The sequence below is a fragment of the Amphibalanus amphitrite genome, unplaced genomic scaffold, assembly GCF_019059575.1.
Source record: "Amphibalanus amphitrite isolate SeventyFive unplaced genomic scaffold, NRLGWU_Aamphi_draft 000440F_arrow, whole genome shotgun sequence".
NCBI lineage: Eukaryota > Metazoa > Arthropoda > Thecostraca > Balanomorpha > Balanidae > Amphibalanus > Amphibalanus amphitrite.
Window position 1 is genome coordinate 53,665 of NW_024881934.1, and position 16,515 is coordinate 70,179.

The 16,515-nt window shown below is 47.1% G+C and overlaps 1 protein-coding gene across 1 annotated transcript in view; it reads right to left on the reverse strand.

Moving 5' to 3' along the window:
- Positions 1-6,212, reverse strand: part of LOC122391498 — a 40,062-nt gene extending 33,850 nt beyond the window's left edge. The window contains exon 1 of the mRNA XM_043385507.1: positions 4,855-6,212. Within this exon, the coding sequence (XP_043241442.1) occupies positions 4,855-4,921 (67 nt within the window). The 5' untranslated portion in view covers positions 4,922-6,212. The remainder of the gene's footprint in view (positions 1-4,854) is intronic.
- Between the last annotated feature and the right edge of the window lie 10,303 nt (positions 6,213-16,515).

A 16,515-nucleotide genomic window follows, 5' to 3' on the forward strand; every position in this document is an offset into this window, starting at 1 on the left:
AATGAGGCTTGCATGGTGAAAGCAAGTGACACATGCGCTACTGAAACAGTTTTTCTTCATCCAGGGTTGAGCTGGAATTTGGTACAACGGAGAAGACGTAAAAATATGTTCAAATTACCCCACACTACCCTATATATGTTGACCTCGAAAGGTCAAGGTCAAAGGTTGACCTCAGGTCACGTGACCTCGAGGTCATCATGTATATCATTCGATGCGTCTTGACGAGCTGAACCCAATGAGACAATCCACGCGTCTGTATCTGGTTCCTGTACGGAGTTATTGGCCAAAAACCTTTGGTGACCTTTGATGACGTCACATGACCTCACAGCTGCCCAACAGCAAAACAGACCTCAAGGTAGTGAAGGTTGATCGTATATGAAGTCATGTATGGTATATGGGGCCATTCCGACCCGTTTTAGTGGTAAAAACAGGGAGTTGATTTTTCCCCCATTGACTTATAATGGGGAGGTCGCGAAATTGACCTGACCTTAGGTCACCGATATCAAAATTCCGAGATATACAAATTGTAGCTACTAATGATCTAATAATATCCTGCGACTTTCAAAGGCCTCCGACATCTACTGTAGCTCTGGCACGGTGACAAAGTTGCAAAAAAGTGACTTGAGGTTGGGTCATTCAAAGTGACCTGGTGACCTGACCTTAAAGGAAGACTGCCACCTTCAAAAAGTTTTCTCAGATCGGCCTATGATTTATTCCCTGGACAAAACAAAATTTTAGAATTCACCTGACAAAGTATCATCACGTGAATCGCGAAAAAAATTGTCGATTATCATACAATTATCAATCGGTTAACCCGCGCACCGACGGGGGGGGCGGATATCCGCCCCCCCTGAGGTTTTTCGCGAATAGCGGGAAAACCGCGGCGCGTAGCGCCGCGAAATTTGGTAAGACTATTCCCTTATCAATTTTACACATGGTGTGCAAGTTTGAACCTCCTACCTTTCAAGGTCAGGTCACCAGGTCACTTTGAATGACCCAACCTCAAGTCACTTTTTTGCAACTTTGTCACCGTGCCAGAGCTACAGTAGATGTCGGAGGCCTTTGAAAGTCGCAGGATGTTATTAGGTCATTAGTAGCTACAATTTGTATATCTCGGAATTTTGATATCGGTGACCTAAGGTCAGGTCAATTTCGCGACCTCCCCATTATAAGTCAATGGGGGAAAAATCAACTCCCTGTTTTTACCACTAAAACGGGTCGGAATGGCCCCATATACCATACATGACTTCATATACGATCAACCTTCACTACCTTGAGGTCTGTTTTGCTGTTGGGCAGCTGTGAGGTCATGTGACGTCATCAAAGGTCACCAAAGGTTTTTGGCCAATAACTCCGTACAGGAAAAAGATACAGACGCGTGGATGGTCTCATTGTGTTCAGCTCGTCAAGACGCATCGAATGATATACATGATGACCTCGAGGTCACGTGACCTGAGGTCAACCTTTGACCTTGACCTTTCGAGGTCAACATATATATCATTCGATGCGGATTGACGAGAGGATCACGATGATGCCCTTAGTTTGTTCCTATCTTGACTAATTCGAAAGTTATTCGAGAAAAACTCTCTCCATATTTAGCGCCGCCATTTTGACTTTTTCGACCCCTGTGACGTCATCTTTGACCTGACCTGAAAATGACCTTAGTAAAAATTGTAGATCTTGACCGTGCGTATCCGATGCCGTTTACCGCTTGTCGCTATCTTGCTTCGTTCTCGAGATCTCAGGGGGGGGGGCGGTCATCCGCCCCCCCCCCCGTCGGTACTAAGTTGGCGCAGACCCCCGTCGGTGCGCGGGTTAATGTCTAGCGACAATGTTTACACATCACTAGACTTCAAGGTCATAAGATTATTACATTTCATTTGAAAAAGTAAGGTATTTTATGATTTACTAATATATGATTTCATAAGAAATTGGCCATGTTTAATTTATTTTGCATTTAAGTTCGTAAAACATTTAAAAATCATGGCTCATTTGGAATGGGTCTGGCCCATGTTAAACCCCATTTCCCACACTTTTTTGGAAAAAATGAACTACTGAATATATAGGTTTAACTTTTATTTTGACACTCCAAAATTCTTCTCTGATCTCGAAACAATCAAAGTTTTGACATATATTTACCAAAAGATAAGAAAATTCATGTTTCAAAGTTATCGATAAACAGTAGAGATGTCGGTTTTCTTGGACTAAAAAAATGGCATCAAACTGAACTTTGGTCTCCGATTTCTCGCAAACGGGTTCGAATTTCGGAAAACCGACTTCAGTCTGGGACATAGGTGGCTCAGCTCTAGTGAAAACCGTTTTGTGGAAAAAAGGTGGCAGTCTACCTTTAAAAGGTAGGAGGTTCAAACTTGCACACCATGTGTAAAATTGATGAGGGAATAACTGTGGCACATGGATATGCATTGCCTAGTGGGTGTCTACCTACATACCAACTTTCAGCGCAATCGGCCAAGTAGTTACCAAGATATTGCAACAATTGGAAAACTGACACCTCTTCGTTTTGCACGTGGCACGTGCATAAGCGGTCACCCACATGCATCGAGAATAGTCCAATACTTGGTAGAAGGAATGAAGCTACCCTAGAAAAATCATCGAATGTAAATCGGTCGAGTGGTTGCTGAGATATAAGCCTCGCAAAAGCGTAACCACGGCCGGCCGGCCGCTCATACTCAGAAATTTCCGTTAATCTACGAAAGACTACGCTTGCTTCGCTCGCTACGTATTAATTTCTTCAGACTAACAATGCCTCAGCCATATTGGCACGCTACTGGCTGAAAATAAGTTGCTTAAAAAGACCCACTGAATCGCCACGATTTTAAGTGCATGTCATCTCTATGTATATAAGATCTCTATGGCAGCATTGACTTCTTGCATGTTTCAAAAGTGCAGTATAATGCACGTGCCATTTTAATGCCTGGCTTTCTCGCTTTAAACGTGCAATGTTGCATGTATGGGAAAACAAATGTAATAGCGATTGAAGTGAACATAATTTGTAGGTGTTACATATTCACAAGTAATACCGCCTATGATCCAAACGCAGAGATGGATCATAGGCGGTACCAGAAAAAAGAAAGGGTGGTCGATTTCACCCACCCCCCGTCTCCCAACTTCCCAACCTCAGTGCCTTGACACCGGCCAGCAATGACCTTTATGTATCAAAGTTTTATTTGTGTTATCACACGTTACTGTAAAATAATAAGTCCATTGCCACTCCGTTTAAGTGAGAGCAAAAAAAAAAAAAAATATTGTGCATTTTGTGTACATGCCACCTGCCAAGTTCAATTACTTGTACCTGCCAAGTTCAATTACTTATATCCGGGTAAGATTTTTGAAATGTTCATTGATATGATACATGTAAATTTCTGGTTCATTTTATGATTTTTCATCAATCGGCAGAAGTTGCGTCAAAATTGGTTAAAAAAAAAAACGTGGCCGTGGTAAGCAGTAAAAAATATACCATTTACAGTTTTATCCGTACTGCCACCTCCTTATTCGTTTTTTTTAAAATTTTATATTTTAGAAATGTAGATCACGTTGAGTGAAATCGAATGCCGTTTCAGTTTTGAAAATCAGCCGACTTAATTTTGAGATAATCTTGAGGGGGTGGGGTGGGGTGGGTAGGGGGTCCTTTACGGTCCCCATGCCACTAAAGGGGTAGCCAGGGGCCTGCCACTAATAGGGACAACACGATCACAAATTCCTTGGCCTTCAATTAAACTTACGAATAGTCGATGTAGTATGGGAAATTCTTAGTTTTAGCGACAGCGAAACCGGTTACTCTACAAACCCAAAAACATGAAAGGTGGCCATAAATCTCCCCGCTATGGCCAGTGGTGTATCCGACCTATATTCCGGCTGATTGATACTCACGGAGTCTGTAGTCCGATTGATTGATACTCACGGAGTCTGTAGTCCGACTGATTGATACTCACGGAGTCTGTAGTCCGACTGATTGATACTCACGGAGTCTGTAGTCCGACTGATTGATACTCACGGAGTCTGTAGTCCGACTGATTGATACTCACGGAGTCTGTAGTCCGACTGATTGATACTCACGGAGTCTGTAGTCCGACTGATTGATACTCACGGAGTCTGTAGTCCGACTGATTGATACTCACGGAGTCTGTAGTCCGACTGATTGATACTCACGGAGTCTGTAGTCCGGCTGATTGATACTCACGGAGTCTGTAGTCCGACTGATTGATACTCACGGAGTCTGTATAGTCCGACTGATTGATACTCACGGAGTCTGTAGTCCGACTGATTGATACTCACGAAGTCTGTAGTCCGACTGATTGATACTCACGGAGTCTGTAGTCCGACTGATTGATACTCACGGAGTCTGTAGTCTGACTGATTGATACTCACGGAGTCTGTAGTCCGACTGATTGATACTCACGGAGTCTGTAGTCCGACTGATTGATACTCACGGAGTCTGTAGTCCGACTGATTGATACTCACGGAGTCTGTAGTCCGACTGGTTGATACTCACGGAGTCTGTAGTCCGACTGATTGATACTCACGGAGTCTGTAGTCCGACTGATTGATACTCACGGAGTCTGTAGTCCGACTGATTGATACTCACGGAGTCTGTAGTCCGACTGATTGATACTCACGGAGTCTGTAGTCCGACTGATTGATACTCACGGAGTCTGTAGTCCGACTGATTGATACTCACGGAGTCTGTAGTCCGACTGATTGATACTCACGGAGTCTGTAGTGCGACTGATTGATACTCACGGAGTCTGTAGTCCGACTGATTGATACTCACGGAGTCTGTAGTCCGACTGATTGATACTCACGGAGTCTGTAGTCCGACTGATTGATACTCACGGAGTCTGTAGTCCGACTTGGCCAGGTGGCCGCTGAGCGGATGGTTTTTGGACGCACAACAGCCCATGGCTTCGGAGACCAATGGCTCGTCTGGCTGCGCTGGATACCACTCAGGGCTCTCACAGGGTGTCACAAACGGCGTCTTATTGAAGGTCACAGAGTTCTGTGTGCAGTTGATGGAACGTCCTCGCCACCAGACTAGGTGCTCACTGGCAGCCACAAGCTGCAGTTGGCTGCAGAGCCGCGGAGCACCGTTCCCTGCGGGTTCTCTGCGGAGACTCGGACACCAAGGACGGTCCCTCAGTTCCCCTCCGAACACAGAGCACCGTGACAGCCTGAGCTGCGGGTGGCCGCTCAGGTATACTCGGCGGGCGCCCTGCACTGACCCGAGGGAGTGCCCAGGCACCAGGCGACCCCAGGAGCCGCTGGACGGCGATTCACACAGGTGACGTACTGAAGCTGTCCGTGTCGGCCGGCGATTCACACGGCTGACGTACTGAAGCTGTTCGTGTCGGACGGCGATTCACACAGGTGACGTACTGAAGCTGTCCGTGCCGGACGGCGATTCACACAGGTGACGTACTGAAGCTGTCCGTGTCGGCCGGCGATTCACACGGCTGACGTACTGAAGCTGTTCGTGTCGGACGGCGATTCACACAGCTGACGTACTGAAGCTGTTCGTGTCGGACGGCGATTCACACAGGTGACGTACTGAAGCTGTCCGTGTCGGCTCGCCGTCTCGGGAGGCCCTCACCCAGACGCCGGTCGGCTCGGTAACTCGTTATAGGCTGGCGCCGGCACAGTAGAGGCTAGGCGTCTACCTGGTCACGTGGTCACCACTGAGAGGCCGAGTCCGGTCACGTAGTCACCACTGAGAGGCCGAGTCCGGTCACGTGGTCACCACTGAGAGGCCGAGTCCGGTCACGTGGTCACCACGGAGAGGCCGAGTCCGGTCACGTGGTCACCACTGAGAGGCCGAGTCCGGTCACGTGGTCACCACGGAGAGGCCGAGTCCGGTCACGTGGTCACCACTGAGAGGCAGGTCAGGAGCACGGCCACAGAGCCGTGAGTGCGTCCCGCGACGCCCATAGAGTCACAGGCGCCGGAACTATTACGTGACCATTGGCTGAATTGTCACAGATAAGTCACGGAACATGCCACCGACTCCCGGTAGCTCGGTCACGTGGCCCCTCACTGCGCCTCTGCCGACCAGTCCGGTGACCCTCCACTGCGCCTCTGCCGACCAGTCCGGTGACCCTCCACTGCGCCTCTGTCGAGGTGAGGGCGCCTGGGGCGCGGCCGGGTCGCCGGTCGCCGGCCGACTGGCGGCTCTGACCGGCCGGACGGCCTCCCTGATCTCGGCGCGGCGGCGCTGGCGAAAATAAACTCCCCACCCTGGCCGTCCCGCCCCGCCCCGCGCCGGCAGCCACCTGTTCCGGCCCGGCCCGACACCGTCCCGCCCCGCCCGTCCCAGCCGCCGGGAGGCGGTGACCTCTGGGGTCAGCCGGCGGAGGCGGGGGAGGGGTGCCCGGGCTGTGTGCCCGCCCGCCGGCAGGGGGAGGGTGCCGCTGTATACTCGCCGGCGCGGTGGCCGGCGCGCCACGCGGTGACGAGACGGTGAGATCACCGCCACTGACCCGGCCGGCCGGCCGGCTGCACCGGCGCCTCCGGGGGACGGGGGGGGGGACGGCTCTCTCCTGCCGCTCTGGGGCAGGGGCAGGGGCAGGGGGCTCGGGCTGGAGCGCGCTCCCACCACTGCACGGTCTTACCGAACACCAGATTAGCGCGAATTTAATCAAAAGCCCGACTTTCGATAAACTGGTATTTGGTACCTATCGCTGGGTAGGAAATTACCTTGAGTTATCGGATAGAGCCGTATGTTTAGCAACTTTGCCATTTGAGGACTTATATCCCTGCCGAAAGGAGACCCACGCTCCGGTTCCTGAAATTGGGCTTTGGTACTGAAAGATATGTCCGGTTTTCAATGTAGATTTAACGGCAGTTTCGAGGAGATATATGAGTAAATAGCATATCACCGGATACCACAATTCATGATGAAGCTATTGCTGCTATCATAGTAACTTTTCAATGAATGGTTTTGGAGTCAGAAGAATAGTCAGAATAGGAGCCCTGCATGTGTATCGTTCGACACAATAGTAATTCATAGAGGTTGAGAAATGTCGGATAAAAATGGTAATGACGAATAAGGCGTAGCTAACCTCTCCTCAGTGAAAAGTAACAAGACATTTTTTTAATCCGTACCGGGCCGGGGGGGGGGGTGTTTGAACACCCCCTTCCCTGCGGTTTTTCGCAGATATCTAAAAAAGGCGGTGCTCCGCGCTGCCATTTTTGGCACACTTGCTCTCACACAGCGTTCTAAATAAGGTAGTCCAGCTGTATTGGTGATCAGTGTCCGGCGGGGGCCGCTGCCCGACTGCTGCACGGCCGCACCGTGCCCGCAAGCTCCACGAGCTCAGCGCCACCAAGTCTACTGCACAAAGTTCAGAGGGCAGAGGGCTACGTCACCACAATTGCGTTTTGATGCATTGATAATGTCAATAATTCACGCAACATTGCATGATGATATGGGCGCCTATAATTTGTATATCTCGGATTTTTTTTATATCCGTGACCTAAGGTCAGGCCAGTGGCGTGACCTTACCATTATATGTCAAGGGAAAAAAATGAAAATGCCTCTAGATCCGTGTGTACGCATAGGAACAGTCCAAATATCTCAGAATCACAATGATTTGGACCACCCGTGACGACCAAGGTGTCTTTTTTGCTGATAGCCTCTAGAAAGGTCATCCGAGGTCATTTGAGGCTACAAACAGACTTTGCCAATAACTCTCGATTGGAAAGAGATAGGACGCTGGCGATGACTTCATTGTGTTTGTCTTGTCGAGACGCATCGACTGATATGCGACATGACATTTCCCGGTCAGGTCAAGTTCTTGACCTTAGGTCAAATTTTCAAGTTGACGTTTTACGGTCAACTTATAGTTCATTCGACGCGTCTCGGCGAGAGGAACACGGTTCTGGCAATATAAATGTTGTGGCTTGTTTAAGTCAAAAGTTACTGTCGAAAAACACTTTTCGTAAAAACAGCTAAGTTTGGAGTTTTTGCCCTCTGGACTCTGGAGGCTAAACCGTTGACCTAAAGTCAATTTAAATATGACCTTATCAAAAGAAGAGTTCAAAAGCTATCGATTACTTCTCCGTGCGTTTTTCTAGATATCATAGTTCCAGAGATAAATGCATGTTTTCTGAAAAATATAATGACATTTGGCAAATTTTGACCTTTGATGACCTCCAGTGACCCCAATATTCCTCTAAGATGAAAAATGACCGAAATACTTTCAGACGTGCGCATTGAGAGCTATCGACTGCTTTTTACGGCGTCTCTCTATCCCTCTTAGTTTTTTTAGTTAGAGGCGGGTGGTAACATATGTCCCCCCCCTCTAGGGCGAAGTTGGCGGAGACCGCCACTAGGGCGCGGGTTAAGATTATTGTGGGCTGCAGAATATATTGGCTGCACCCACTGGATAATAAGTGTGGAATGGATGTAACTGCACCATTGTCATTTCAAGTTGAAGAGCATGAAATGTTTTTCTCACATTGTACCTAAAGGCTAAGGTGCGTACAATTTCCCGAAATTGTTTATCGGAAAGCACTGAGAACCCCACGCAGAAGCCAAAACCCTCGCCCGTATAGGGGGGGGGGGTCAAACGGACCCCCTCCTCGGTTTTTCGCAAATAACTCGCGGAAAAAGCGGGCGATCGCGACGAAACTTTCAGTACCCTCGCGTTTATCTGTTTTACACCTACTCTGAAATTTTCATGGCCCTGACCCTAATAACCTTTGACCTGTGACCTACTTTTCAAGACCATGTTTGGCCGGAATCGCGATTCGGCGTATGTCGGCTCGCATTAGCCGCGCGTTTGCAGTCTTTTCGTGGTTTTAAGCGTTCAAACATGGGATACGATGCTGCTCCCATGCATTAGGGTGGGTGTCAAGGTCACCGGAAGGTCAGGTCAAGTCATTGACCTTTGATGACCTCGGTTCACTTTTTCGAGCTTTACATGTTTCTAGGTCAGTTTTTGGAGCTGAATTTGAATTTAGCAACCATATGAACATGTACGAAGTAGTTTTGGCACCTTCGTAACATGTTTCGAAGCTGTCAGAGGCGGTTGCAACCTACTATGAATACCCTTACTGGTTGACCTGACCTGACCTGACCCGACCTGGCCTAAATGCATGAAGACATTATCTGTGATCAAAACTAACATGATATTCGTGATCAGCACCCCGAAAAACCCCATAGCAGCCACGCTTTACGACTTTCTAACAGGTCCAGATTTTCCCGACTTTTGGGCCATTGACCTGACCTGGAAAGTCAACCGATGACCTAGGATTGGATATCATCGGCTTCCTCTCTCTCGTCACGGGCAACACGCTCGTTTTTTTCGCGAAGCTCTAGCTCGATCAGGGGCGAAACGGCAAGGGGTTCCAACGGACCCCCCCCCTCCTTATACGTTCGCGGCTGGAAAAACACCAATACGGGCGAGGGATAATTCTTTTAATGTGACCATCCCACCTTTACATTAGTTTAGAGTTGAAATAGCTACATTGGGGTCCCTCCAGTGACCTCCAGTGACCTCCAGTCACTGTCAGGTTTGGGTAGCTGTAGGCCTGACAGATCTTCTCGCGAAACCTCTTTTTGGGTCGAAAATGGCAGAAATGACGTCACTCTGACGTCATTAGCGTCCGATCCATCATAGCCTTTGGAAAAAAATTGGTCACAAGGTGCAATAGCTATTCACGGGAGGGTACTGAAAGTTTGGTGACGATCGGCGCAGCGGTTCTCGAGATACATCGAAAAAACTAAAGGGGGGGAGGAAATGCGCCCTCCTACCGCCTGGGCCCGATTTCACCAAGTGAATATATTCCATTACGGCGGCGTACATATTCACTTTTGGCATAGTGGCCGTTTTCACGACGGAACTTTCGCAGAGGAACTTATTTGATACCTAAAAAGTACCTACCCTTAGAGGCCTTAACATTCCTCAAACTGAAATATTTTATGTTCAAAATAATTTTAGAAGTTTAAATCCGGGAATTTTTTGCCCTCAAATCACTTATTTATTTACAAACACAGCAATTTTTAGTTCTAGTAGCCCACCTTTCGACTATGAGGTATTAAATCAGCGTGGCAACTTTGCTCCCTCGGGTATCTAATTCCGGAATTCTTAAAAACAAGGAAAGTATATATCGAGTTCTCTTTTATGCCTATTCAGTTATGTTTTAATGGTGATTAAAATATGACAAATTTTTTAATTACATTTCATATAAGAAAACACGCAAAACAATGAAACAAAAATAACTACGGCAGATAATTACCTTCAGGTATCTAATTCCGACCAATCAGCACCTCAGTAGGATATGACGTCATACAAGAATGGTGGTGAAGGCCGTTTGCAGTCCCGGCCGGTAGGTCACGTGACCGCCGGGCGCCTCGGGTCACGCGGCGGTCGGGAGTCGGACGCGGGGCGTGGTCGCGGGCGGACGCGCGGGGCATCATGCTTTGCTTTGCTTGCTTTGTCAACTTCATATAACTTACTATCGCATTCGTGTGAAAGCCAAACACTGCTCAGTGCCATTAGAAATTGAGTTTTGGAAAGCTCAAGTCCCTATAGCTCCTCAGGTCGGCAACAGTTGAAGCCTCATCTGAACCAATGTGAAAAAAAAACGAGGGTAAGGAACCTTGTGTTGCTTTTTCTTTTACCGTCATAATTATCTCAAACCATCACAATTTTGAGTTGCCACATTGTCTGCTTCACTACATTCGTGTAAAACTTGGGTGAAGGCTGGTGGCTCAAAGAAAGGTGAAGATATTTCTTTAAGTGCCTAATCCGTGAAATTGAAATATCCCGGCTTTACAAATCTACACTTTTCATTTTCTCCACGATACATTTTTTAAAATTGTTTAAATTTTATCTACATTTGTTAAAATCGGGGCTTTGGTTTTGTGTAAACTAGATCATAAAGTTTACTATAGTTTTGTGTAACCTGATGGCTGAAGAAAATAGTAATTTTGCTAAAATGATGTGCGGAAATTTGTTGCTTTCCAAATCAAATTACTCATACCTATATTTCATTCAAAATTAGGAGGCATTATTACTGTTTTTTCTTGTAACATGAACTGAGTTTGGGTACGGTGCTCCGGAAACGTTGTGGAACATTAAAGGTAGTGTGCCAGCTTTCTTGGACCATATGGAGTTAATGACCCGGATAAGGAGAACCGGATTTTTAGAACTTATCCATACCTTCAAAACTTATGGAAACGTCTTAAATTCTTCAAATTTTGAGTACCCCAGTGCGAAATTCGCCCCGACGGGTTGTCGGTCGTACCCCAACCACATTTCACACCACTATGAACAATAAATGCACACACTAAAATCGCTATTACCGATAGGCTCATCCAATCAAGTTTCGATAAACCCGTTCATCATCATCTCCTGCGGTTTCGAACACGCCTGTTAGGTGGCTTCTGATGCTCGTCGAGGTCGGAATTTCCAAATACGCGTGGTGCGTCGGGCCGCGCGCTCTGACTTCGGCCAAGAAAAATGCGTCAGCTGATCATTGTCATTTCTGCCACTTGCGTGTGGTGTAATGGGGTCATAACTTAAGAGACGGCTGTTTCATATCAATTATTTTACATAAAATCATATTTCAAACCACAAATTAATGTTCGACAGCCAAATTTAAGAAACAATACCAATACAGGCTTACAGTTTAAGGCTCGACATTGTGTTGTCTACGATTAGACAGCTGATAACTCATTCCCGTACGTCGTATGGTCGTAACACTATAATGACCTTTGCTTATTGTCACAAGTGCGCCGCATTCGCGATTGTTGCCCGACGCCTGTTTGCAGGTGAGCCCACTACAGTTGTTATACATATCTAAAAACCGATAAACTTTTAGGCGAAAAAGGCACTATTCCAGGCCCATTTTTGATTTTTTTTGCGATATTAGGTAAAAACAGAAGCTTCTTATCCTAGGAAAAATAAAACGGGAAATCTTTCAAAGGTGGCACACTACCTTTAAGCTAGCTAGAGCAGTTTCCATAAAAATTGTTTAGATAGTTGACATGGCTTGTTGACAACTCTTGCTGTTTCTAAAAAAGTGAAAAAATATTTTCCTGCATTAAGCACACAAGGCATGTTATTCTCATAAGCTATCGAATGTGTGTGTGTGTGTTTTTTTAAGCTGTTTTTTTAAGCTTTTAAGCTGTAACTTCAGTTACTTCACTTTAGAACATATTGCCCAGAATGCGTCACTGATCATGAGCTGGTATATCATATCATATGTAGCAAATACATAAATGAGAATAGTGTGTCATGAATTTTTGTGCATGCTTCTGGATCATCTGTAATTACATCAAAGGCTCGGCTCAAGAGTGTCCTGCCGACCAGCTTATGCCCAACCCTTTCTGTCCGCAGAACGTCGCCTGCGACTCCCGCACGCCGTTTGCCCCGGCCGTCCGTACTGGTCTTCGCGCTGCGAGCCGCGCTGGAGTTCGCGGCGGCGTCGTGGAGCTCCCATCGGGACGGCGAGTGATGCCCGCGTCGAGCTTATAAGCCGTGAGCTTCGATTGGCGGCTCACGCGGTCACCAGCTGTATGTACAGCCTCGGCCCCGACGACCCCGCTAATGGCCGAGACCGGCATACCCCCGGCATGGGTCCGCTGTCCGGCGCAGCGCTGGCCGCCCGCATGCTATGCTACTTTTGGCTGTATCGCTGCCCAGCGGTAGCGCGCTCCACGCTGCGGAAGAGGTACACGTTGCGACCCGACTGAGGACTGCAACCGGATGGTGACACGTCGGCCTCTGCGCCCTGGCCGGGGCAGGCGTGACCGACGTCACAGTGGAGGAACGCCCAAACAAGACCAGCCCACCGTCGGAGCAGCATGGAAATATGTTCTGCCTGGACGTCGGACCCGGCGGCCGCAGTGCACCTGCACACGTGCGGAGAGGGGCGCTGGAGGCTACTCTGGAGCTTCTGCCATTCCGCGGCGCGACTGCTGGCAAAACGGCGGCGATTGAGGCGGTTGGGAACAGCTGCAGCAATGGTGATGGCGGTGATGGCGACATGGCGGTTTGGGACTTCATCTCAGCGCGGCCGCCGCCCAGGCGCCGCTGCGCCCGGCTGCTCAGCCACCTACCGGATGGCGGGGTGGCCCTTACGGCCCTCACGCCCGTTCGGTCTGCGGCCACGTTGTGGGGTGGCGGTCGCGGGGTTAGCGGCGTTGGACTTCGTCCTTTATCCAGACTGCACCGTACCATCTGAACGGATGGATCTGCCAAGAAAGATGACATCCAAGGCGGCTATGAGGCGATCACAAAGCTTCACCAAGAGCTTCTCCTTCATGGGGCCGGCCGGCAGTTAAGTCGCAACACCGGCTGCCGAGTGCCAACAGCTACGTGCGCTGGCGCCGACGCGTTGTGGGCCGCGCTGCTGACGCCCAAGCTGCGATATCAACCATCTATGAATAAGTGGCAGCGGTGGCGGCTTGTCAGTTGTTAACGTGCCTTAACAGACGTTGCGAATAGCCCGCGTTGGAATCGCATGGTTGGGAACACAACGCAAGTAAAAATGGGCTTCCTTGATGAACCTACTTTTTAAGCATTGTAGCCTTTGTAATTTTGGATGTTTTGCTGTAGATATTATTTTCTACATATATACTATATAGGCACTCACGTGCTTTAAATCGCGCAATGCAATTGAACCATGGTAAAGACAATGATAAATGAACTGAGAGCTGACATGCCCCATGCTTCGTGTGTGTATGTGTGTGTGTGTGTTTTTTTTTTTGGCGAGTCGATAAAAGTGGTTTTGGACACTGGATGAGTTTTTAGGGGTGTGGTGACGGGGATGTAATTCCACAGACCTTCTGTCAGATTCACTAATGCAGTAGGTCTGTGCGGTGTTTAGTTATCGGAGCATTCTTTGAAAGTCGTGAATAGGGCCACCGAGTACCTAAAGCCGTGATATTCCCCCACAAAAACTTCTTTTAAATAACCGGGGATAGGTACATGAGCAGAGTAAATGCTATTACGAACGCCTATCACAATGCTGAGCGAATAGGAAAATCCATAGATGGAGAATTGTGCCGCGTTACGGGTGCTCGGGCGCAGCCAATCCACCGTTACCCCAGCGGTGACCTTGACCCGCATCGTCTGTCTCGGCTCCAAAGCCAAACCGGCGTGGAATTGGAAGCGTTCGAGCACTCATGGTCCAGCGCAATTCTCCACCTAAATCCATTCCTGATACACATTTGCTTGCTCATAGTCATGTAACCCCGGTAAATTCACCCAACTTTCATATTGGTCGCTCCATAGACAGATGACCACAGAGATCAACTTAAAAGGCCATTGTTGCATTCATTTAGTGGAGATCATTAAAGAGCCGTGACAGGCCACAAGTCGCGTGACATCATACATGTAACGACCAATGACGTCGGCCTGCAAAACCCAATGGAAGCGGCTAGCAGCGTGCAATAAAACAGGGCGCTGCTTTCTAAATGTCTGTCGTGCGCCATAAATGAATATATTCTTTGTAGCCTGGCAACTCAGTATCTTTTTTTAACTATTGTACTAGTATTTAATAATTTCATAATTTTATAATTGTGCTTACGCTTTATGTTGATATTAGTGATAAATCCTTAGATAAAGTAAATCGATGTGATATTTAATAGAAAAATAGCAAACTAACGCACCATTCATTCGAAAGCTGGGGAACCTACTAAAAAGAACTACTAAAAATCCTGAGGAACCAAAGGATCAAATGGGGATTAAATAGATGCCTGCTATTCCGTCGTGAAAACGGCTAGTATGACATATTCAGTTTCACCAAACTCCGTACAGGGATACTTATTCAAGACAAAGACAAAGTACAGGGTACTTACAGTACAGGGTACATTGCAAGAATAAAAAAATTAGATGTTCGCTGGAAGTATGACTGCATAAGTCCGTCGTTTTTTGGCATGCTATTACATTTGAGGTACCTCTGGTACGCCGATCTGCTTTTTCAACAGCTGTTTGCCAAGTTTGCTGGCATTGAAAGTATGCTACTTTTTGTGGCATACTTTGAGAAACAGCTTGGCATACATCAATTTTTTTGTATGATAATGTTACAAATTTAATGACTTCGTCGATGCAACGTATGATAAAAACATGCCACAGGCTACGCGAAAAGTTTTTGATGTCATAATGGTTATTTCTTGTTGGATATATAGGGTATCGTGTGTCAGGGCTTATATTGAAATTAAACCCCAGAACAGCTATTTTTATAAGGCTTATCTCATCGTGGCATCACTGCGATTAAAATCACCCCATCATGCAGAAACACAAAAGGGAATTCCTTTTTTCATTCGCATTCCCGATTACATTGAGTTTTCCACTAAAAAAAACGACAGTTCACATTGTATTTTGATAACACAAAAGGCCAAAAGCGTTTCAAATCTTTCTCACCGTGATTATTACACCGTGCTCTTTATACAGCGTTTTACCGAAGAGGAAGTAAATAACTGGCGAGGGCGAGAGGAAGGACTGAAGTCCAGTCCGGCAACGCCTTGATTGACATGCCCAGCATGTTGCATCACAAGTCACAACGCATTCGTTTACATTCGTTTTCATCGCCCACTTTTGCTATTTCTTTGCAGTACCCATATGCTGTCCAATGTCCATTTTTTTGTGTGTGTGTGTTGTGGCCAAATGATTCAATTTATCACCGGCTTCCCGCTTCCGTTCAGGTTCAGTCTGCCGAATGCTTCCGAAATATTCTCCATATTTGAAGTCGTCGGTAGACCCTTCGATTATTTAAAAACTTGATTCAAGTAATATTTTAGATAACTTGTCGGCTAGTCGGCCGTGCTCCTTGCTATCGTCAGTGATCGGTAGTTAGATATAAGATAGGTGCCTCAAGTAATGCCATTTCTTGTTCGACTTTATTTATATTTGCTTTGAACCACTCCAGAATTGCGTAGAAGATGTGAACAAATATTGAAGTAATATCTAATGAGAAGTAACTTGGAAGAAAAAATTAATATCAATTCAAAATCCAATAAAACCCACATACGCCAGTAACGACAACTGTGCTGCGCGGCTTGCTGCCGATTGTTTACATTTTTGGCTTTGGAATGTCATGCTCCCAGCAAAAATCAAGAGCATTATTAGCAATAGGGTAGCCTGGGGCAAGACGCCCCAGATAATTTATTTTGCTACATAAATTTTGTTCCACATCACCTGGAAGGCCAAATTTGTGCTCAATGCGTTCTTTGGACATTTTACTTTAAATTGCACCCCTCAAATTCATTCACTTATGATCGGACTTCAAGCTAGGAAGTGATTTGTGAAGCAACTGCAAATGGGGCATTCTGCCCCAACCCCAGGGCAAAACGCCCCACGGCCTGGGGCAAGTAGCCCCATACTTTAGATTAAAGATTTAACATGGTAGTTGGCTAAATCTTATGTTAGAGGTCCGTTAGACCTCTGGAGGCACGGCACTGAAGTTAGCACATTCCATCCTGTCAGGTGTTCAGCTATGACACTATTGTATGAGCAGGTTTTTCACCTATCTCATCAGACCAAATAATAA